Source organism: Osmerus mordax, chromosome 19, assembly GCF_038355195.1.
Source record: "Osmerus mordax isolate fOsmMor3 chromosome 19, fOsmMor3.pri, whole genome shotgun sequence".
NCBI classification, from domain to species: domain Eukaryota; kingdom Metazoa; phylum Chordata; class Actinopteri; order Osmeriformes; family Osmeridae; genus Osmerus; species Osmerus mordax.
Genome location: NC_090068.1, coordinates 11,224,213 through 11,246,415, shown reverse-complemented (window position 1 = coordinate 11,246,415; position 22,203 = coordinate 11,224,213). Strand labels below are relative to the sequence as shown.

The following is a 22,203-nucleotide window of genomic DNA, read 5'->3' as shown; positions in this document are numbered from 1 at the left end:
AAATTCTCAAAGCATCTCCAATAGAGAGAGAATGGGAGGGAGGAGAGCGTGGGCGTCCACCGCTCACCTTAAGTGTTTGGGTGCGCAAGAGAGAGTGAGAGTGTGTGTGATAGAGAGAGAAAGAGAGAGCGAGAAAGAGGGGGGGGAGGCAGAGAGAGAGAGAGTGTGTGATAGAGAGAGAAAGAGAGAGAGCGAGAGAGAGGGGGGGGGGGTGCAGAGAGAGAGAAAGACAGGGATAGAGGGGCAGGCAATGCCTATAAAGGACCTCCACAAGCGTACTCACAGTCAGTAAATGATTTAGAGTAGAAAAGGATTGGAATCAGTTACTTTAAGTTTCAAGTGATCGAGTTTCAGTACAACTGGAAATTCATAACGCTCCCATGGGTGAGAGATAAACGAAAAGAACAAGTTATCTTACTTAATTGTGATCACTTTGCTGATCTGTTTTCGCCGTCCATCGACAATGTATCGGTCAACGAAGGGAGCATCGAAGGCGCGTAGGGATCAAATCAATGCGGAGATTCGCAACCTGAAGGATCTTCTCCCTATCACCGATACAGACAAAGCTAGGCTGTCCTATCTACACATCATGTCGCTTGCTTGCATGTACACCAGAAAGTCGTTATTCTTCTCCCAAGGTAAGTTTACGATTTTGGTCCTCCAAAATATAATATGAAGAAGTTTGTCTTGTGTAGCCTAACCGCGTAGCATATGAGTTGTTCACTGTCCGAAGTTCTGAAAGTCTCTGGTGCTGTCTGTGGTGCTAGTTCTTTGCGACACGAAGTCGATTGTAGATATCACGTTTTAGCGTTCTAATTTCACTTTCTAAAGTCCCCTGTTGCGTTTTCTCTGGTATACACAGACACTTCATGCGACCAGAGCAGCGGTTTCATGTCGTTCCACGAGCTGTCAGAGCTAGTCCACGAGCTGGCTGGGTTCATGGTGGTCGTGACAGGAGAAGGAAAGCTTCTGTTTTTATCTGAAAACGTCGTAGACCACCTCGGTCTCTGTGTGGTAAGTACGCTTTCTCAAAAGGCTGACAAATAGAAGGTTCTATTTGACTGATTGAAAGTCAGTCAAGGTCAATGTGATTTTTATCACTTTGTCAATAGGAGAACATTGAATGTAGGCTATGTCTTGTTAATATTAAAACGTTTCTTTTAAAGGTGGACCTGGTTGCTCAGAGTGACAGTGTGTATGATATCATTGATCCCAGTGACCACTTTGTCATGAGAAGCAGCCTTGCACCAGCTGTCACTGGCGATGAAGGTAAACATCCAGTAATCTGCTGTCAATCAAATGAACACATCTACATTGTTATCAACACTAGAGATTTATCGACCAAAGATTATTTTTTTAAATGCTACTGATGAACATCTGAAATCGTTTTTTGGCAGATGATAAGTAGCTATTCATAGTTGAAACGTTTAGCTATGCCTGTCCATTCTCCTCCAGACCGACTGTTCCGATGTCACTTCAACACCTCCAAGTTAATCCGGAGGCAGGGTTCAGGGAACAAGACCATGCTGGTCAGGGCTCGCTGCCTGCCCCCCCCCGGCCCTGGCTCCTCCCACTGCAACTCCACCCCTGTGTGGGTGTGCTTCTGCACACCCCTGAGGCTCAAACCCAGCGCCCACACTGCCCTGGGGGGCCCCCCTCTGACCCCCCCGCCGGAGCAATCCTTCCTTCTGGCCTCGTTCCACTCTCAGCACCTCCGGGACATGACGGTCTGGGATGCCCAGGACAGGTGAGCAGCAACCCTGCGGTCTTTATCTGGCAGGATGTGCTAGGAACATACTGTCTACATAAGCTCTTTATCTAGCAGGATGTATTGTGAACGCTGTTTTCACTTTCTCTATTAGTGTGACGGTGTACCTGGGATATGATGTGGAAGCTCTTCGCTCACGCTCCTGGTACAGCCTCCTCCATCCCAGAGATCTCTCCCATGCCTCCACACAGCACTGTACCCTGCGTGAGTACCACACCAGGAATTAACATCCATATCTATACATACCCATCACAGTTCCTACACACATGTAGGTGTGAAAAAAACACAAGATAGGCCTACTAGTGAGCTAACCAGTGTATTCATTCTTACTCACTCACTCTCTCTCTCTCTCTCTCTCTCTCTCTCTCTCTCTCTCTCTCTCTCTCTCTGTCTTTGCAGTGAGTGAGGGTGGGGACAAGCAGGTGGAGATGGTGGTGCAGGTGGAGACAGCTGACCACTCCTGGGTTTGGCTCTACATGGTCCTCCAGATGGGGGGTGGGGAGCACCCCATCACCTGCAACAACTACGTCATCGGGTAGGCCTGGGGACTAGGCCTAGGGGGGGAGGGGGGGGGGGTACACTGCTAAGGCATTTCATGTAAAAAAAAGTTTTCAATCAGAGATTGCAATTCCAACTCTCTCTCTCTCTCTCTCTCTCTCTCTCTCTCTCTCTCCATCAGTGAGTCAGAGGCGTGGTCCTTGCGCCAGCAGCTGAGTTTGGAACAGCAGAGTCACAGTTCTGGTTATTACAGTTATGGTGACTGCATGCACCAGCACTCGTCTCTGTCCAGCCCAGACCAGGTGTTCACTCCCAGCAGCGCTGGCTTGTCTGCCCAGTCCTTCGACTTCACCACAGCGCCGTCTGGTTCGAGCTTCTCTGACGAGGCCATGCAGCCAGCTGACCAGCATCCCCGCTCCAGCCTGTCATCTCTGGAGGGAGAGAGCTTGACACGTGGACGACAGCAGTGGAACATTGAGAAATCAGGGCCGGCGCCCATCTCTCCTCCTGCTTCCCTGAATGAATCAGACTTTCTGAACCAAAGAGTTCCCTCTCACTCGGTCGGCCTGTCAGAGCCAGTCTCCCCCTCCCTCTCCGAGTATCTCACCCCTGTATCCATGCCCCTCTCTCACCAGATGGGCCTGTTTGCCTGTACTCCCCCTCACACCCCCCAACTTTCCAGGGGTTTTAGTTTTGGTGAGAGGCTACACCTCAGTTTAGACTCGACCAAAACAGTTGCCTCCTCCTGCCAGAAGCTACACACATTAGGAGGCACAGAGAGAACACACAGATTCTCACGGTCCATTTCCTCTGAGGAACCCACACTGATGCTCCCTAGAGAATACCACAGGAAGGTGACCTCTGATGGTTTTAGAGAGGGTGAGTGCGACACCATGAACGTTTCAGAGATTCAGGGGTCCCTGTATGTGGACGTCCCCCAGGAAACCATGAATGCCCCCCCCAACGGGCTCCTGACCCCTGAGAACTCCCCCGTACAACATCCGGGCTCTTTCCTCTTCTCCTCAGCCGTAGAGCAGGAGAGAGAGAGAGAGGAGATCTCCACCTTGGCCAGATACCTCAGCTCGTTAGCCGAGAGCTTCTCCTGCGAGTCTCTCTTTCCTAAACAACCCCTGTCCACTCTCCCACCTTCACCTCCCCCGAAACCCCGATCCCAGAGTCCCTTTTGTGAAGGCGAGTGCCACTCCTGGACGGGGGCCAAGCAATCTCATCAGCAAGATGTCTCTCTGTATGAAGAGAGTGCGTTGTTGGAGATCTTATATGAAGATCTCTCCTCATTCCCCTCATCTCCGTCCTCCTACTCCACAGGCTCTGTCTCTCCCTCCACTTCCTCCTCCCCCTGTTCTCCACAAACCCCCATGAGCGGAGACTATTCTATTGGCGTAGACCATTTCAGTAGCGTCCAATCGACGCGTTGTAACTGCATGGCGGTGGGCGGGGGGGCTACGATGTCCGCCGGGGCAGCGACTACGAAAACAATGAACGAGACGGCGGAGGACGTGATGATGGACACGTCAGAGTTCCCTCCGTCCGCCTCTCTCACTGCCTCCCAGGAGCCTGCCTCTGTCCTGGGCCTTCCTGCCCGCCCCCACACCGTGCCCCATGCTCAGTTCCTCATGGAAGAACTGGTTGCCATGGATCAAGTGTTTGAGGCAGATGTCTCTATTTCCCCATTTTGGGGTAACAACCTGAGTTGTATCAACTCCCACTCAACCACCTTGGCTTCACGAAGCTTCCGCCAAGGTGAGGGTCATTCTGTTAGGACTCTTATTGGTCTTTATCATGCAAATAGCATGCAAACATACATCTGTTGTTATGTGACAGTATCCTTACGTCTCTCCTTACCTTATCTCCTTCTTCCTTCTCCAGGAGGAAGCCTGCGTGACCCTGCGTTCTAAAATAAGTCTGTGACTTACTTCGACAAGTATGGCATATTGCCACATTTCGTTAGCTTTTCCTGGAACGGTTACGGGAAAAATGTAGATACAAGACATTTCAAAAGATGAAAAGGATTCAATGTGTGTACAGACAGAAAATAAGTGACATGTGTATTGTCACTTATGGTGAGGAAGGAGATCAAAACTGAAGGTACTTCCAAGGACTATTTCCAATGACGGAACATTGTCTCTGGAGTCAGTTGATCGTTGTCAGTTTTGGATTGATTAAGTAATGGATTGATTCCTATGTTATGGAAGGTAGTTTGTTATATATGTTTAATTGATCAGATACATATTTATTATGTGTTGTTATAATTGTACAGTTTTAAAAGATGTGTGACATTTTAAATGTCTATGATTATTAAATGTAACATCATTACCAGATTATCCACAGTGCATATGTCCAAATAATATTTTGAAATTTGACCTGACTACTTTGAAAAGTGTACCTGTACAGTTTTACTTTTACAGGAATGGATTGTGTATAAGTGTCCTCTCCTGTTGCTGTCACATATATTTGAAAATCCGTACAAAGAAACGAATTAAAAAGAATCTTGAGTGAGTCTGTGTGTTATTGAAGAAGAGTAAGACACCAATGTTTCACCTCATCTACCGTAGCACAGCTTGTTCCCTCTGCTATTCACTTCCCTCCATTGTGGAAGAACTGTCAGGGCCACTTCTGACGTGCGCGCTGACGTCTCTCTCCTGATCTCTACTTTGGACACAATCATCTGCCCACGCTCTTCTGCAGCCTTGTGGCAGATGTTTTCTCTCCCTCTCTCGTTCTTTCCTACCATCTACTTCTCTCACTCTCTCTTCATATCGAGTCAGTTGGCTGAGCGGTGAGGGAGTCGGGTTAGTAATCCGAAGGTTGCCAGTTCGATTCCCGGTCATGCCAACTGACGTTGTGTCCTTGGGCAAGGCACTTCACCCTACTTGCCTCGGGGGAATGTCCCTGTACTTACTGTAAGTCGCTCTGGATAAGAGCGTCTGCTAAATGACTAAATGTAAATGTATATCTTTTTTTTTTACTCATTGACTTTTTCTCTGTATCTCTCTCATGCCAACGAAATACACTCCGGAACATAACATTTATGATTTTTTTTTTAATCCGTTATCACAAGTGCACAAGCCCTGCAAACATCTTATTTAAATATTCCCCTTTTCCTAAAATCCTGATTACCATTTGTTTGGTTCATCTAAAAAAGCATTGTCAGTTTTTTTTTTGGTCTCAACCTGTTGGGTCTTGCTCCAACACTTTATCCCAAACTGCATGTTTTTATTTTCCAGAGTTCTGGATCCTGTGCTTCATTCTTGTAAAGACTGAATAGGTTCCAGAAATAGAAGAGTGACAAACATAGATGACAAAGGAGTATGAAGGACAACAAGGCAGACTTGAGATGTTTTGTCCATCCATGTCCTCTTCCTGCTCCATCTTTACCCCCTCCCACACACCCATTCAGACCACTCAACTTCCTTTCATCTTCCCTCTCTGACACATCTGTGTTTTAGCCATTCATCCCTACCGTATCCATGGAAACCATCTCCTTATGAGTCATTATCATCTGCAGACAAAACTATGCTCAGTTGGTGTCCTGTCTTCCATTTGGAATAGGCCTACAGGTCATAGGGGAGTCAGGTGGCTGAGCGGTTAGGGAAGCGGGCTAGTAATCAGAAGGTTGCCAGTTCGATTCCTGGCCGTGCAATATGACCTTGTGTCCTTGGGCAAGGCACTTAACCCTACTTGCCTCGGGGAGAATGTCCCTGTACTTAATGTAAGTCGCTCGTCTGCTAAATGACTAAATGTAAATGTCATACAATAAGAGTTTGAAAGGTTGTTTTTAGTTTTAACACGTAAATTGCGGTGGCTGACATTGAATTAAAAACCCGACCCAGACAAGCTGTCTGAAACCTATGACAGTTACGACCTACGACTGTAACAATGCACAGATCATATATTTACAGAGCAAATAACCCCATTGAGGGAGAACTGAAATCGCTTACGCACCCTACTCAAATACTCTGCCGATAAAGTTAAAACGAACGTACCTAATGTTGACCCAGCGTAACCGGAAGAACTTGCTAACATACTTCCGTCCGTAAATGCATGAATTAAAACGCGAGCACAGTTAGCTAGCCAGGCAAAAGACATGGAATGACATCTACGTTATTTTCCACTTAAGCGGGTGTAAATTAGCTTTTTGTGTCGTTTTTAAGGTAGTTAACCATTCATGATATACGTCGCTTACTCTGTTAGAAGAAATCAAGTAAGTAACTTCAGGGTTTGAGAATACTTACAAATGAACAAATAACCTTAGCTAACGCTACTGCTACTAGCCAATTAGTTTACAGCACTGCACTGTATAGTTTAGGACCACTGACACTGGCAGTATCTAGTTACCGAGTTTGAAACCTCCAGTTGTCCAAATGTAAGTTCGCAGTGGTCATATACATTATAGAATGCATTAAGTAAGTTAGCGTGATATCATCGTGGTATGTTCATTTATTACTTTACCTTAAATTATCATGACCTTATCTTTATCAGGGATGGCTTTACTGGCAGGGAGTTTGAGACCAATGCTGTCATCGTTATTACAAGGTAAGAGGCTAATTATCAGCCTTTCCCCCTCGTTGTGAATGATTTTTTTCAAATACGTTTATACAACTGTCCCATATTCATTTTAAACTGTAGCAACCCATCATCAGTTAACTCAGAATAATGCATGTCCTCTGCTTATCCTTTATTGCTGACTACAACTTCCTTGTGTGTGTCTTCATGCAGTGTCGCATTCTCTCTCATCATGGACTGGACCAGTCCTCTCCAGAACCATGGCAACCCTTAATCAGATGCATCGCCGGGGGAAACCAGCCCCTCCCCTCCCTCGCGTGAGCGCTATGTTTGGACGACCTCAGATGAAGGCCGTGATTCTGAAGACGCTCATCCGGAAACCTAAGAAGCCAAATTCCGCCAACCGCAAATGTGCCAGGGTTCGTCTGTCCAACGGGAAGGAGGCAGTTGTTTTTATTCCTGGGGAGGGACACAACCTCCAGGAGCACAATGTTGTGCTGGTTCAAGGGGGGAGGACACAGGATCTTCCAGGAGTGAAACTTACTGTAATCAGAGGCAAATATGACTGTGCTCATGTTGTGAAGAAGAAGCAATAGGCTCACGACAAGACAAACCGGAGACTGGTGGCTGCTGCAGAAAGGATGGGAGGTTGTTTCTGATAGAAACTGTTCTCTGAACAGAGCAATCTGTGCTCTGTGGAAGACGTCATTTTTGTATTTAAATGTGATTGGTTGCACTTGAAACATCCAAGCCCCTCATACAATGTGTGTACATAAAATGTATGTATTCAAATATAATAAATCTTCAGTGAAATTCATGTTTTCTTGTCAGTAATTTTTTTGTGTTTAAAAGCCTTGTATTTGTTTTTTTTTCCCAGTGTTTTGGGATGTTCAAGTTAATATTGACAATTATTTTCAGAGGTGAAAAGTTTAAGTTTAGTGGGTATTTGTTTTGTGTTTATTTGACCCATTCGTGGAGCCAGACATTTTATTCCAACCTCCTTCACTTTATAATTGGCGGTTTTTAGAGTAGATTACCTGTTCATCCGCCGACTCAGTGGTGAAACAAATCAATGGTAGTACTTTTACTTCCTGAAATAACTTTTCCACTGCTACCAACTTTTCGACGGTTCAGTCAAGGATGTTATTACTGCTTAGAACATTATTTTCAACGAAGGGTCGCTCAGATATGAAAGTATACGTTTTTAGATACACGTTTTAACTAGGTACAGCAACAACACCATGAAAAACCATACAGTTAATTTCAGCCCCGATCTAAAAACTCGCGATCTTTAGTTTAGAAGTGCACCAGTGGGATGTTGCAGTACCTAGAACAAACGTACCCTGTGGTAACTACGCTTGACGGAAGACGCGTCGGAAAGGCGGAGCGGTGTTTGAAAGTGGCGGGCAGCAGAATCATGAAAACCATTGCAAGGATTATCTAGACAAAACAACAGCGAGTCAAATGTTTCTGATGAACTCTAGCTAAATGTTAACACATTACTCCTTTTTAGTATCATTAAACGGTAAAGGAAACTGACAAGGATCTTTCTGTAGATTATCCCCAGAAAAACGTTGTCCACTTGATTTGGGAAGACAAACGTTTTTGCTAGTCCCATACCCAGCCAAGACTGGAGGTTGTTTCTGGCACAATTTTGCTACGGTAAAGTAAATATAAATTGGCAGCTGGCTAAGGAAAAAGGTAATGAACTATTCATGATTTTACAATACCTTGCGAAATGTTTCTCTTTAACAAAAGTTTTTTTGTAAATTGCTGATTAGTGGTATGACAATTTACAGGCTAGTAACCAGCAAGAGTTTAGAAAGGTAGCAAACGCGTTAGCTAGCTAGAGTAGACTACTCATGTTGGGCCCTCAACTTGACCGCTACCTGTCGGAGATTATTGATGATTTCTCGTTTTTGCTGCTACTAAGTAGCATGTCAGTAATCTCTGGTCCAAGGCTTTATTATCACAACACGTCTACTGTAGACGTTGTTTTGCTGACCAATGTGGTCTCCATCCTTTAAGTTTAAGAACGTTTGCTGTTAGTGCTAGCTAAGTAACAAAAATGAATGTTCTGCTACAGAATCTGGGTTTCTAATTGACAGAATTTGCAGCATGTTAAAGGACGACGATAAGGGGATTCCTGTGCGGGTTGCCTTGCGGTGTCGTCCGCTGGTGCCAAAAGAAATAAACGAGGGATGTCAGGGCTGTCTCACTTTCGTGTCTGGGGAGCCGCAGGTCAGCATCTGTTTTTTTGAACACCATTTCAGACTTGTCAGGCTTTGTTAGGCTACTCCAGAGTGACTCTTTTACTTGCCATCTTCAATTCAGGTAATTGTCGGTTCCGAAAAGGCGTTCACATACGATTATGTATTTGACCCAATGGCTGAACAAGAGGAAGTATTTAACGTCGCCGTTTCACCATTGTTATCTGGCCTTTTCAAAGGTAATTAAGCCAACTCAGTTGTGCACAGAGACTCAAGTGTTATCCACATACAACATTTGACACATTGATTAATCAAAATATGTCCACATAAATATTTGATGGATACCTATGAAGCCCATTGCATTTCTTTCAGAAGAAATTTGATGACAAATTTGTGCCATTTCTTAGGGTATCACGCCACAGTGCTTGCTTATGGACAGACCGGGTCTGGGAAAACCTTTTCCATGGGAGGAACCTACACCTCTGCCCAGGAGAGTGAGCCTACAGTTGGGGTGATCCCCAGGGTGGTCAGAATGATCTTCCAGGAAAAGGACAAGAGATCAGAATGTCAATTTAGTCTGGCAGTGTCTTATTTGGAGGTATGGGTGAAGTTAGTATTCTTGGTCGAGAATGTTTTTAGTTCTTGTGTGACTGTTTATGTTTGTCCTTAGGAAACATTGTCAGATGTTATCGTGGAGGCAGCCTCTTGTGAGTAACTTGGTTTGGGTTTTCGGTTTGAAACCTTTTCTTGTAGATCTATAATGAGGACGTCTTGGACTTGCTGTGTATGTCTAAGGATAAACCAGCCCTCAGCATTCGCGAGGACCCAAAGGAGGGAATAAAGGTTAGTGGCTGACTGAAAGGTGCTTGGTGAACGAGTCTGAATAAGTAATTGCCTTGAATATGCTAATTAAACATATGAATGGTCGGAGATTCAAAAAGGGACATTATGTTTCAAGGAAAATCCAGATAAATCTGAAAAGATATGTGCTGACAATTCAAAGAATACAGAATGTCTATAAAATGACTGTCCAGAGAACCTTTATAGATATACAAGATTACATTTGATTATTAGATACATGTCCACTTGAATAGGTAGAAAATGATACAATAATACAATTATAATATTAAAAAAGTAATAATTCTGCTTGTGTCCCCATGTAGATCGTGGGCTTGACTGAGCGTCAGGTGCTGTCTGCTGGTGAGATGGTGGGGTGCCTGGAGCTGGGGAACGCAGCCCGCACCGTGGGCTCCACGGCCATGAACGCAGCCTCCTCCCGCTCGCATGCCATCTTCACCATCACCCTGGAGCAGCGCCGCAGCGCAGACAAGTCAGTCAGCCGGGCTGATCCACCGCACACACTCGAGTCACCACATCTGACGTTTTAACGTTTTATTTATTCAACAGACACTCATCCACAGCGATGTAGGAATAGTGCATTTAGAAAGTACATATTCAGAAGAGGGAGAATCAGAAGTGGATAGTACTAAGGATCTAGACATCTTGCTCTACTCTCATCTGTATATATTACTTTTGACTATGATTTCTGAACATTCAAATACTTCAATACTTTTCAGCAATAAAAGTCACGTCAACGCATTTCTTGGATCTCTGGGAATCTTTTCTTTTTACTAGCGCGTCAGCCTATGACGCAACCCAACCTCAGCCTCTCAGCGACTTTTAGTTTGTCCCATGTAGTCGCTTCAATATGCTTCATCTTATTTGGATGACATTGGCTTGCTCTTACTTCAAGTTTTGTGAAAAATGTGCAACACTGACATCTGCTGTTCAAGATATAGACTGTAGCTTTATTTTTGTATTTTTTTAACTAACTGTTTTTGTGTCTAAATCATTAGAACGGACTCCATCGTGTCGAAGCTGCACCTGGTGGATCTGGCCGGCTCGGAGAGGCAGAAGAAGACTAAAGCAGAGGGGGACCGCCTGAAGGAAGGTGGGCAGGAGCTCCACCATGTTACCATCCACTACATTTCTACTTTGATATTTTCTTACTGTATAATTTGTATTCAGCCTATAATTTGCATCTCTCGGTGTCACCAACTGTCTCTGGAAGAGGAGATCCCCCACTGAATTGCTCCTCCCAGTTTTCCATGGAATTTTTCTTCCTTGAGGGTTTTAGGTTGGTTAGGGTGCAGTTCTAAGGGAATTTTTGAAGCCCTCTGAGATCACTTGTAAAAAGGCCTATACAAAATGTTGTAATTCTTACTTATTAGTTCCTAAATGCAACAGAGTTGAGTGGTTCTGGTATAGCATTGTGTTGTCATCCTGTGTCGCAGGCATCAGCATCAACCGAGGCCTGCTTTCCCTGGGGAACGTGATCAGTGCCCTGGGTGATGACAGCAAGAAAGGGACCTTTGTCCCTTACAGAGACTCCAAGCTCACTCGACTGCTGCAGGGTAAGGACTCAGAACAAACAACAATGCCTGTTACATTATACATTTAATTCATTTAGCAGACGCCGTTATCCAAAGTGATGTACAAATGGTGCTTTCAGACAGTACAGCACAAGATCAAGGATCAGGAAGTGCATTGTGCTTCTTGTTGATTACAGTCCTTCCATAAAGACTTCCTTATCAGACCTGACATGACAATGCTGTGTATTGAGGGAGATCTTGCATTAGTCAAATATAACAGATAAAGTTCCGTCAAGATTCATAACACTGATCAAAAACGACAACTTCACTATTTACAAAAAAATTCACACGAACAATCGAATCCCTGCCAGATGCTCTAGGAGGGAACAGCCACACCCTGATGATCGCCTGCATCAGCCCCGCCGACTCCAACATGGAGGAGACCATCAACACCCTGCGCTACGCCGACCGAGCACGCAAGATCAAGAACAAGCCCGTGGTCAACGTGGACCCCAGAGCTGCTGAGATGAAGCACCTCAAGCAGCAGGTACACGGACGCTCCAGACTGCTCTTCAGTCCAAAAAAAACTAGTCCTCACAGAAAAAAGTGTTTAGAATTTTATTTCCGTGTAATGAAGAGGTTTGTTGTTGGTCTGCAGGTCCAGGAGCTGCAGGTCATGCTTCTGCACGCGCGTGGAGGGGTGCTGCCTGCGGTCTCTGGGTGAGGGCCGACTCCACCTGCAGCACTGCAGATTTTTTTTTTTTTTACATTTAGTCATTTAGCAGACGCTCTTATCCAAAGCGACTTACAGTAAGTACAGGGACATTCTCCCCCGAGGCAAGTAAGGGTGAAGTGCCTTGCCCAAGGACACAACGTCATTTTGCACGGACGGGAATCGAACCGGCAACCTTCTGATTTAATAGCCTGATTCTCTAAACGCTCAGCAATCTGACTCCACACTCATACATAGCACTCTTATCTAACCACGTTGTGTTCAGGGTAAGGGAGCTTGAACAGCACACTAACGGGTGACTCGAAGACTTGACTCCGGTATGTCCCCCTTGCCTGTCCCCCCCCCCAGGTACGAGCCAGGGGACAGCACGTCCAAGCTGCTGGAGAGGACACGCGTGCTGCAGGAAGAGAACTCCAAGCTGAGCCGGGAGCTGAGCGAGGCGGCCGGACAGACCGCCGTCATGTTCGAGAGGATCATCATGGTGAGGCGGGCCGGGTTTTTCTTTTTTACTGTTAACGTTTTGTTTGTTCCTACTTTTCCTACATGCAGTATTTTGAATGTAGCTTTGGATAAAACTAGCTTTGTGCTAACTGAATACGTTTACATGTATTCATTTAGCAGACACTTTTATCCAAAGCGACTTCCAAGAGAGAGCTTTACAAAAGTGCATAGGTCACTGATCATAACAACGAGATAGCCCCAAAAACATTGCAGGTAACCAAAACATGAAGCACACATTGTGAAAAGCAAATAAGTGCCAATGGGAAGAACCATAAGAGCATGTAGTTAAACAAGTAACAATGAAACAACATGAACCTCAAAAAGTGTAAGAGCGTACCTGTGGGAAAGCAAGCAACAACAATATCTAACAAGGTGAAGGTAATGTGTGAGCGTGTGTTCCTGTCTCCTGGCAGACCGAGCAGGTGAACGACAGACTGCAGTGCAAGCTGGAGGAGCTGAAGGAACACGCAGCGTGAGTCTGGCCTCCGGACGCCTGCCGTTCCACCGGCTCATGAGCGCACGGACGCGAGGGCTTACGCCAAACAGAACCATTTCAAACACAATTTCAGTTAGAAATACTGAATCATTCCATGGAAGTAAGGTATTTGCTCATGTCAAGTTGAGGGCGACTTGTATTCGCTTTGTAAAAAAAACGAATGTGTTTGTCGTGCAGGTGTAAGGTTGACCTGCAGAAGGTGGTGGAGACTTTGGAAGACCAGGAGCTCAAGGAGAACGTGGAGGTGATCCAGAGTCTGCAGCAGATCATCATACATCTCCAGGTGAAAACAGCAGGTTCCTCTCCCCTCCTCCTTGTACGGTGTTCTAAACAAGCTGTTGTAGCCAAAAACGCAAGAATTTACATTTTGTGACAGGTCAAGTTCAGTTTGGAACGGTTAATCTTGCACTTCGAGAATACTGGGACAGTGAGGAAAAAAAGTGACCTGTGAGCCCTGGTCCTCTGTGTGTGACTTGTCTCCTTGTCCCCTCAGGATGAGGGGGCTGGTCTGGCCGCCAGCATCGAGGCCCTGTCGGCAAGAGGAGGGCAGGAGGGGGAGGACGGCCAGGCCTCGGGGAGTGGAACAAACACCCCAGTAGACGGCTCGCCTGGCGTACGTTTTGGCGTCACTTTCAGACGCCATCTTGTTTTATTTCTTTGCATTCTTCTTTATATATCGAAAAAGTTGTGTGTGTGTGTGTGTGTGTGTGTGGGGGGGGGGGTAGAGTACTGATGTGTTCCAACTGTCTACTTCACACAGAGCGCTGGTGCCATGAATGAAAAGAACTCCCCCGAAGGCTTCACTACCCAGCATGCTTTGCGTCAAGCCCAGATGTCCAAGGAGCTGATTGAGCTGAACAAGGTGCTGGCACTGAAGGAGGCGTATGTGAGGAAGATGTGTCAGAACGACAGCAAGCTGGAGCCCATGGAAGTGGAACATCAGGTAGGTGTTCAAAGGCTAAAACTGAATTATTAATATTATTACATGAATATTATCATCATTTATCATTGTAAAACAAGTTTTTGTACCTGTGACCTTTATGATCTGTAGTCAAACGCTCTATGTATGCACTGTAGTGTTAAATCGTAGAATAACGTGTATGCACTGTGGTGTTACATTGCAGAATAACATCAAGAGCCTGCAGGTGTCGGTTGGGTCTCTTCAGAAGGAGAAGGAGGACCTCATCATGGTTCTCCACTCCACCAAGAAAGACACAAACCAGGCCAAGTAGGAAGAGCTTCACGTCACCAGAAAATTTTCAGGGTCGTCTTTACTTGAAATGAGCTGTCTGACTCCAGTGTGCCTCAAGCAGGAAACAACAAGGTTTTTATTTTTCTCCCTCCTCATGTTCCTCCCCCCCTCCTCCTCCCTCCTCATGTTCCTCCCCCCTCCTCCTCCTGCTCCTCCCCCTCTTCCGCCCTCTTCTTCCTCATGTTCCTCCCTCCTCCCCCCTCCTCATCCCCTCCTCCTCCTCCACCTTCCTGCTCCTCCCCCTCTCCCGCCCTCTTCCTCCCTCCTCATGTTCCTCCTCCTCCCCTCCTCCCCCCCTCCTCCTCCTGCTCGTCCCTCCTCCCTCCTGCTCGTCCCTCCTCCCTCCTGCTCGTCCCTCCTCCCAGGCTGAGTGAGCAGCGCAGGAAGAGGCTTCAGGAGCTGGAGGGACAGATCACGGACATGAAGAAGAAGCTTCTGGAACAATCCAAGCTCCTAAAGATCAAAGAGTCTTCCGTCCGCAGCGTTAACAAGCTCAATGTGGAAATTCAGGTACTCCCATTGGGCGGGGATTTATTTAGTCCCCTTCTCCTGACACACATTGTATTGTACTAATCTAATTCAAGTAACACAATTCAGAATTCATCCTGAAATCCAAGATTCGTGGTGTGGTTGTTGATGGTGGCTCGTCTGCTTCCTGTTTCCTGCTTCCTGTTTCCTGCTTCCTGTAGGCTATGAAAGCCCAGAGGGTGCAGCTGATGAGGCAGATGAAGGAGGACTCTGAGAAGTTCAGGGTCTGGAAGACCCAGAAGGACAAGGAGGTGCTCCAGCTGAAGGAAAAGGTGCGTCGTGTCGGATTTGACCACGCCCCCTTTCACTGTGGCCTCTGAAACACTTCCTCATGTCCTGGTTTTCAACAACCTGGCTGGATTTGATGGAAGTTTATCCATGTAACCTTTTCTGAGTTGTAAGATGATCTGAACGTGACACTAAAGCGTGCTCTTGTACGACAGGACCGGAAGCGACAGTACGAGATGCTGAAGCTGGAGAGAGACTTCCAGAATCAGGCCAACGTCCTGCGGCGCAAGACTGAGGAGGTGAGGCGGCCGGCATCTGCTCTACTCTTTTCATCCATCTGTGAGCCTCACTATAAATATGAATACCGTCCTCTGCCCCTCATGCCTCCAGAGAGGTTCTTCTAGGACCATCTGATCTAGTCATAGGGAGTCAGATGGCTGAGTGGTGAGGGAGTTGGGCTAGTAATCTGAAGGTTGCCAGTTCGATTCCCGGCCGTGCCAAATGACGTTGTGTCCTTGGGCAAGGCACTTCACCCCACTTGCTTCGAGGGGAATGTCCCTGTACTTACTGTAAGTCGCTCTGGATAAGAGCGTCTGCTAAATGACTAAATGTAAATGTAGTCATAATTCTTGTCAGGTGCGCGTTCCTCTCCCTCCAGTCAGCTGGTGGTCTAACACTTAAAAACCCAAAACCTGAACCTAAAGTCCCACGTTCTAGTGGAGGCCTGGGGAAGTGTTTGTCCAGGGGGTCAGCGTCTGTGTGTGGAGGCCTGGGGAAGTGTTTGTCCGGGGGGTCAGCGTCTGTGTGTGGAGGCCTGGGGAAGTGTTTGTCCAGGGGGTCAGCGTCTGTGTGTGGAGGCCTGGGGAAGTGTTTGTCCAGGGGGTCAGCGTCTGTGTGTGGAGGCCTGGGGAAGTGTTTGTCCAGGGGGGTCAGCGTCTGTGTGTGGAGGCCTGGGGAAGTGTTTGTCCGGGGGGTCAGCGTCTGTGTGTGGAGGCCTGGGGAAGTGTTTGTCCAGGGGGGTCAGCGTCTGTGTGTGGAGGCCTGGGGAAGTGTTTGTCCGGGGGGTCAGCGTCTGTGTGTGGAGGCCTGGGGAAGTGTTTGTCTGGGGGGTCAGCGTCTGTGTGTGGAGGCCTGGGGAAGTGTTTGTCCAGGGGGGTCAGCGTCTGTGTGTGGAGGCCTGGGGAAGTGTTTGTCCGGGGGGTCAGCGTCTGTGTGTGGAGGCCTGGGGAAGTGTTTGTCCGGGGGGTCAGCGTCTGTGTGTGGAGGCCTGGGGAAGTGTTTGTCCGGGGGGTCAGCGTCTGTGTGTGGAGGCCTGGGGAAGTGTTTGTCCAGGGGGGTCAGCGTCTGTGTGTGGAGGCCTGGGGAAGTGTTTGTCCGGGGGGTCAGCGTCTGTGTGTGGAGGCCTGGGGAAGTGTTTGTCCGGGGGGGTAACTCAGCTGTGCCCCTCCAGGCGGCCGCTGCCAACAAGCGGCTGAAGGACGCGCTGCACAAGAGGAGCGAGGTGGCCGAGAAGAGGAAGGACATCCACAAGGGCATCGACGGAGCCGCGGGCAGAGTCAAGGTCCTGAGACGTCTGTTTGCTGTGTGTGTGTGTTTGGTGTTTGTGTGGCGTATGTGTGGAAAGACCTGGCTCCAAGGGTCTTGAACATGTCATTTGATGCTTTTCCAAACTGTGTTGTGGTGGGACAATGGTTGAGAGTTTTGTGAAATGATTTCTGTGTTTGTGTGTGTCCGTGTGTGTGGGCAGGCCTGGCTCCTGAACGAGGTGGAGGTGCTAGTGAGCACGGAGGAGGCCCGGCGCCACCTGCGGGACCTGCTGGAGGACCGGAAGATCCTGGCGGAGGAGGTGTGCCAGCTCAGGCAGCAGATGGACCCAGGGGAGAAGCCGGCTGCCAAGATCAGGGTGAGCAGAGCTCCCGGGAACCCTCTCGCTGTACTGGACCACACAGGCCGTTTGGATTTGATTTGACTGTTCAGTAGTGGAAAGGAACAATAAACGTGGGGGTGTCTCTCCTCTCTCTCGTTCCACAGCGGCGCACCCTCATCATGTCGGAGTTGGAGAGCCAGGGGCAGCTGGAGGCGTCTCTGGGCAAGCAGGTGGAGAACCTGGAGACGGAGATGGGCCTCAGGTGAGTGGGCCTCGCTGCGGGGGCAGGGTTTCCTGCAGAAAATCTGTTAGTTAAGGTGGTAGGGCGGGGTTTGCCGAAGGGAGAAAACAACAGGACAACGCGGATATCGCAAAAAACAACAACAACAACAAAAACGTTGTAGGTAAGGCGGCAGGCGGGTTTTGCTTAGGCGGCCGCCTTAACTGAAAAGTGCTGCGGGAAACCTTGGGGGGGAATCCCTCCTCGGCTCCCCGCGCTGCACCATTCAGACGCTCCGCCTTAAAGAGCTTCACACCCAGGCCCAGACACATGCCTGCCCATCTGCTCCAGTCCTTCCCATTCAGGAGGTGTAAAGCCTTGCCAGTCCTTCCTACGAGGACCTAGACGTCATACAGAAAACACACGTAAACACAGACGGAGAGATGTTTTGGTTTTCCTTTTCTCTGCTGTACAATCGAATCAAACGATAAGGCATCTTAAAACATGAGTCGATATGGTTAATGCAACATCACAAATGCTCTACCTTTTTTATGAGCTATATCTATCCCCATTTATATAGCAAGGAGTGTTCAACCAGCTTAACTCGGCTATACTGGCCTTCTATCCCCATTAATACTGACTTTAATGGCTTATTATAATGAATCTCGGTTACACTGGCTTCCCTTCACGTCTACAGGAACGCCCAGATAGCCGACCTGCAGCAGAAGGTTCTGGACGCGGACGGGGAGGTGCGGATGAAGCAGCGCTGGGACACCATCACCACCATCATGGAGGCCAAGTGTGCCCTGAAGGTCCTCATGTCTGAGGTAGGTGCCTCGAACGTCTCCCCCCCCCTCTCTCTCTCTCTCTGCCTCTTTGAGCATCATGGGTTTGAAAACTTCAAGTCTCCCAATTCGTTTTACTTTTCATATTTTATTCATTCATAACGTGTCATAGAGGCACATGACTTGCACACAAGCCTCTTATTTGACAGATTCTACTATGTTAATTGTGTGGTGTTTTTTCCCCCCACACTTTTATTGCACGGTTAAAGGAGCTGCAAAGTAGTCCTTCTGCATAGAAAGCATTTGCTAAACGAGCGTTGATTTGAACCCCCCCGTTTGCCCCTCGCCGCAGTTGGTGTCGGCTAAGACGGCGAGCGCCAAGCTGGAGAGCGACCTGAAGCAGGAGCGGGCCAACCTGCTGGACCTACAGAAGATGCTGAATGACGAGAGGAAGCTCATGTCCTCCATGGAGGTGGAGCACCAGCAGCGCTTGGTGGAGCTGGAACTGAGGCACCAGGAGAAGGTGAGCGTCGTCACAGCAACCCTCACTCTGGGGGGGGGTTTCCTTTTGTCCTCGACCTCGTCTTTTTACCTTTAGACTTTCTTGACACTATCCGCTGTAATAGAATTACAACTGTGCACTTGTAGTCCTTGATTGTGTGCTGCACGAACCACTGTGTATGCACTTCTTTTTTTATTTATTATGATTTTTAATTTTAATTTGAGGAGAATTTGTCTCCTAGATCAGTGGTTCTCAACCCTGGTACTCAAGTACACCCTGTCCTGCATGTTTTAGATGTTTCCCTGTTCCAACACACCTGATTCAAATGAATGGTCGTTAACAGGCTTCTGCATAACTAGATAACGACCCATTCATTTGAATCAGGTGTGTTTGAGGAGGGAAACGTCTAAAACATGCGGGGCAGGGGGTCCCGAGGACCAGGATTGAGAACCACTGTTTTAGATGACTGAATGTGTGTTGGTGGTTCACATCTGGGTCGTCCTCAGGTGCTGTACCTGCTCAGCCAGCTGCAGAACAAGCCTGACGGGGCCCAGGAGGAGGACAAGCAGCCCGAGGACGACGGCACCTCCAAACGGGAGAGAGAGCTGCTGCAGCGCCTCAAGTTCCAGGTGAGTCACCTGACCTCCTGATTGGGAGTCACCTGACCTCCTGACTGCTCCCTGATCAAAGCTCCTTGGCTGGTGGGATTTTAAGGTCCTGACCCCTCACTCTGTCTGTGTCTGTTTCTCTCTGTCTGTCTCCCTCTCACCCATCTATTCCATCCTCAGGAAGAAGAGATTGAAAAGATGCGGGAACTGAGTGACAAGAACCAGAAACTTACGGAAGAAAATGAACAGTTCCGACAGGTAAGAGCCGCCTCGCCACGTGACCTGGAAACGCGGTCGGCATGTACATCCACCTACGTTTTGTGATCGCCTGAGTTAAGAGTAAAGATGTGTTTTCACGTGTCTGCAGAAACTGACACTGCTCCAGTTAGCCAGCGGTCGAAAGATCAATAACCTCCCGCTACCTGGGGAGTCTCCTGACGATTCCTTTGAGTACGTCCCGCCCAAGGTGAGACCCTGCGGTGTGTCTCCACACGCCAGCTGCACAGCTGGCCTGAAGATGGTAACATTGTTCATTTAGCAAACGCTTTTATCCAAAGCGACGTACAGATAGTGCACTTTGAAAGAACAGCAGGAAACAGTATGTCTGTGGTCAGAGTAAAGGAACGATCTGTGTTTACTCTGCACACTGCCAGGTAACCACATCTCTGCTACCAGGTATGGTACATAACCGTAATAATCTCAACTACAGTGCAGCAATAACATCCTAACCTTGCCCTCTTGCAGCCCAAAGGAAGGCGCTTCACCACGGCACGGGCCCCCACAAAGATGGCTATCGACCTGGACGAGTTGGTGTCGGAGGAAGAGGAGGAGGAGGAAGAGGAGGAGGAAGAATGGCGCCCTGTCGTGAACGACAAAAGCCGCAAGACCTTCAAGAAGCCCAGGGCAACGGGGGTGAGAAAGGGTTGTTAGAAGGTGTATTGATTTAGTGCAGTAGATAGTCTAAACATTATACTAATGTATCTAGACTGTGTGTAGGATATGCCTAATACCGTTTCTACATCACGTTGGGCAACATACCAGTACAGCAGTCTGTTAACTAGGGGTGTATACTTACTTGACGTATTCATGTTTATGTAGAAGACAAAACATTCATGGTCTCTGTGCTCCTGTCTGTTTAGTGTGCTTGTAAGGGTCGCTGTGGCAACAGACTGTGCCGGTGTCGCAAGGGCAAGATGACGTGTGGGGAGAACTGCCAGTGTGATCATGAGAAATGTCGTAACATGGAGGCCCAAATGTCCCAGAGCATGGTGAGTTAGGAGCAAGGGTCAGTCACGTTTCCATAAATGCCTAAATCAGCAGGAAGCAGTTAATCAGTTTTTACAGGTTGTCAACATTTATATTTCCACTTACATACTGACTGAAGAGCGATCTGATACAGAACAGTTTAATTATAAGTGAAAATGTAGTGATTTAGATTTAAAAGCTTTATCCACAAATGCGCATGTAAGGCTAAGATTATTATAATTTTTCCTTAATATTCCTTCACACAAAAACCGGTTTTACCTGGTATGTTTTAGTAACTTTCACAGCTGTTCACACCAAAGACCTATCTACCTCACTAGTAGGGCACCTGTGTTTGAATCTCAGCATCGGTTTCGATGTGGTTGTGATCTGGGCAATGTTGCGTAATGTCGTGCCCTTGTCTGCTGCTTTTCACAGGACTCCAACGAAACAGACGACGGGTCCAAAGATTCGGTTTCCATCCCCCAGGATCCCACTGCCGCCAGCGCCGGGGACGCCACCTTCTTCCAGCCCCCCTGCGTCACACCCACCAAGAAGGTAGGCTCCCATCATACTAGATGCATCTGCTGTTTCTCAGAGCACTAGACAGTAGCTTTAGACCAGGGGTGTTCAATCCTGGTCCTCGAAAGCCCCTGTCCTGCATGTTTTAGATGTTTCCCTGCTCCAACACACCTGGTTCAAATGAATGGGTTGTTATCAAGCTCTGTGGAAGCCGGGTAATGACCATTCATTTGAATCAGGTGTGCTGGAGCAGGGAAACATCTAAAACATGCAGGACAGGGGCTTTCGAGGACCAGGATTGAACACCCCTGCTTTAGACAATACACCAGTGCCTTGGCTGCTATGCCAGAGCATTTGTGGTTGCTTGTTTTGCAGCAGTTGTGTTGAGATGACTAAGGAAACGTGAAATATAATGATCTTATTGGGTAAAGCTGAGTGGCACAGTGTTTTACTTAAGATCAAGAGGTTGTGTGTTCAACTTCCCCTCTTAAGTCACTTTGGAGAAAAGCGTCTGCTAAATGAACTTTTTATGATCAGTATTAACAATCTCTGTTGGTCCAGGTTCTGCAGATCGGGGACATAGGATACCTTCCTGCGGACCTCAGACTTCAGAGGAAACCTGTCACTGAGGAAGAGGATGAGGAAGAGGAAGAGCGAAACACCGTCAGCTTCCTGAAGAAGAAGAAGCGAGTCCTGACCAGCTGTCAGAACAGTTTCTTCTCTGGTTGTACTCCTATCAGAGAGGAGTCATAAGTACGGGAGGCAGACTAGCAGAGACTCCACCGTTGTGGTGCACTCCGTAGGATTGTCCTGTTATGTATGGTCTTACTGTTTTGTAAGTCTTTTGTCAATGTGATGTATGTGTGTAGTTCCTTAAATAAAGTGTAAATTGGGCACCACTCTTGTGAGGAATCTTCGAGAGAAGTGACTGGAGAGTATAACTGATGAACTACCTTAGATGTTCTAATTATGAGGGATTAAATGCACTAATTTAGATGTTGGATTGGTCTATAGTGAATGTTTTTATGAAGATGAAAAACCTTAAGAATATGCTTTTACGACTGGAATTTTTTTCCTAATTTTAACATTCTCTTTAATAAATGATGAAACTGTGAATGTTTTCTGTGAAACAATATTTGACTCTCTACTAGCTGGGTTTGGTGAAGGGAAATGCGTTTGAGACTACCTCGAAGCATTGATGTCTACCAGACATCTTTCCTTTAGAAAGGTTGATATTTTGAGTAATGGATCATTAGGTTATTATGAAAGGGTCATTAGGTCAGCCTTTTCCCACAACAGCTCAGATTCTTGCATAGCTTAACGTCGAATCTGGTGCAATCGGATGTG

At 47.4% G+C, this 22,203-nt stretch overlaps 3 protein-coding genes across 3 annotated transcripts; all 3 read left to right on the top strand.

Annotated features, from left to right (window-relative positions):
- Positions 1–463: 463 nt before the first annotated feature.
- npas4b (neuronal PAS domain protein 4b) lies at positions 464–4,182 on the top strand. Its single transcript, XM_067257741.1, has 8 exons — positions 464–638; positions 863–1,014; positions 1,167–1,269; positions 1,456–1,747; positions 1,863–1,972; positions 2,168–2,303; positions 2,448–4,027; positions 4,154–4,182. The coding sequence occupies exons 1-8, from the start codon at positions 464–466 to the stop codon at positions 4,180–4,182; spliced, it is 2,577 nt and encodes an 858-aa protein (XP_067113842.1).
- Positions 4,183–6,337: 2,155 nt separating this feature from the next.
- mrps12 (mitochondrial ribosomal protein S12) lies at positions 6,338–7,607 on the top strand. Its single transcript, XM_067257537.1, has 3 exons — positions 6,338–6,488; positions 6,767–6,820; positions 7,004–7,607. Exons 2-3 carry the CDS (start codon positions 6,769–6,771, stop codon positions 7,384–7,386), a joined length of 435 nt encoding a protein of 144 aa, XP_067113638.1. The 5' UTR covers positions 6,338–6,488; positions 6,767–6,768; the 3' UTR covers positions 7,387–7,607.
- Positions 7,608–8,397: 790 nt separating this feature from the next.
- On the top strand, positions 8,398–21,960 carry kif4 (kinesin family member 4). Its single transcript, XM_067257218.1, has 31 exons — positions 8,398–8,491; positions 8,899–9,031; positions 9,125–9,239; positions 9,408–9,598; positions 9,754–9,843; positions 10,164–10,330; positions 10,857–10,951; positions 11,295–11,414; positions 11,744–11,919; positions 12,031–12,092; positions 12,454–12,586; positions 13,020–13,078; positions 13,280–13,385; positions 13,596–13,715; positions 13,863–14,045; positions 14,227–14,330; positions 14,720–14,864; positions 15,044–15,154; positions 15,326–15,409; positions 16,561–16,671; positions 16,858–17,013; positions 17,142–17,239; positions 17,895–18,024; positions 18,335–18,505; positions 18,991–19,113; positions 19,273–19,350; positions 19,460–19,558; positions 19,837–20,004; positions 20,232–20,360; positions 20,773–20,892; positions 21,418–21,960. The coding sequence occupies exons 2-31, from the start codon at positions 8,909–8,911 to the stop codon at positions 21,607–21,609; spliced, it is 3,759 nt and encodes a 1,252-aa protein (XP_067113319.1). The 5' UTR covers positions 8,398–8,491; positions 8,899–8,908; the 3' UTR covers positions 21,610–21,960.
- The last annotated feature ends 243 nt before the right edge of the window (positions 21,961–22,203 follow it).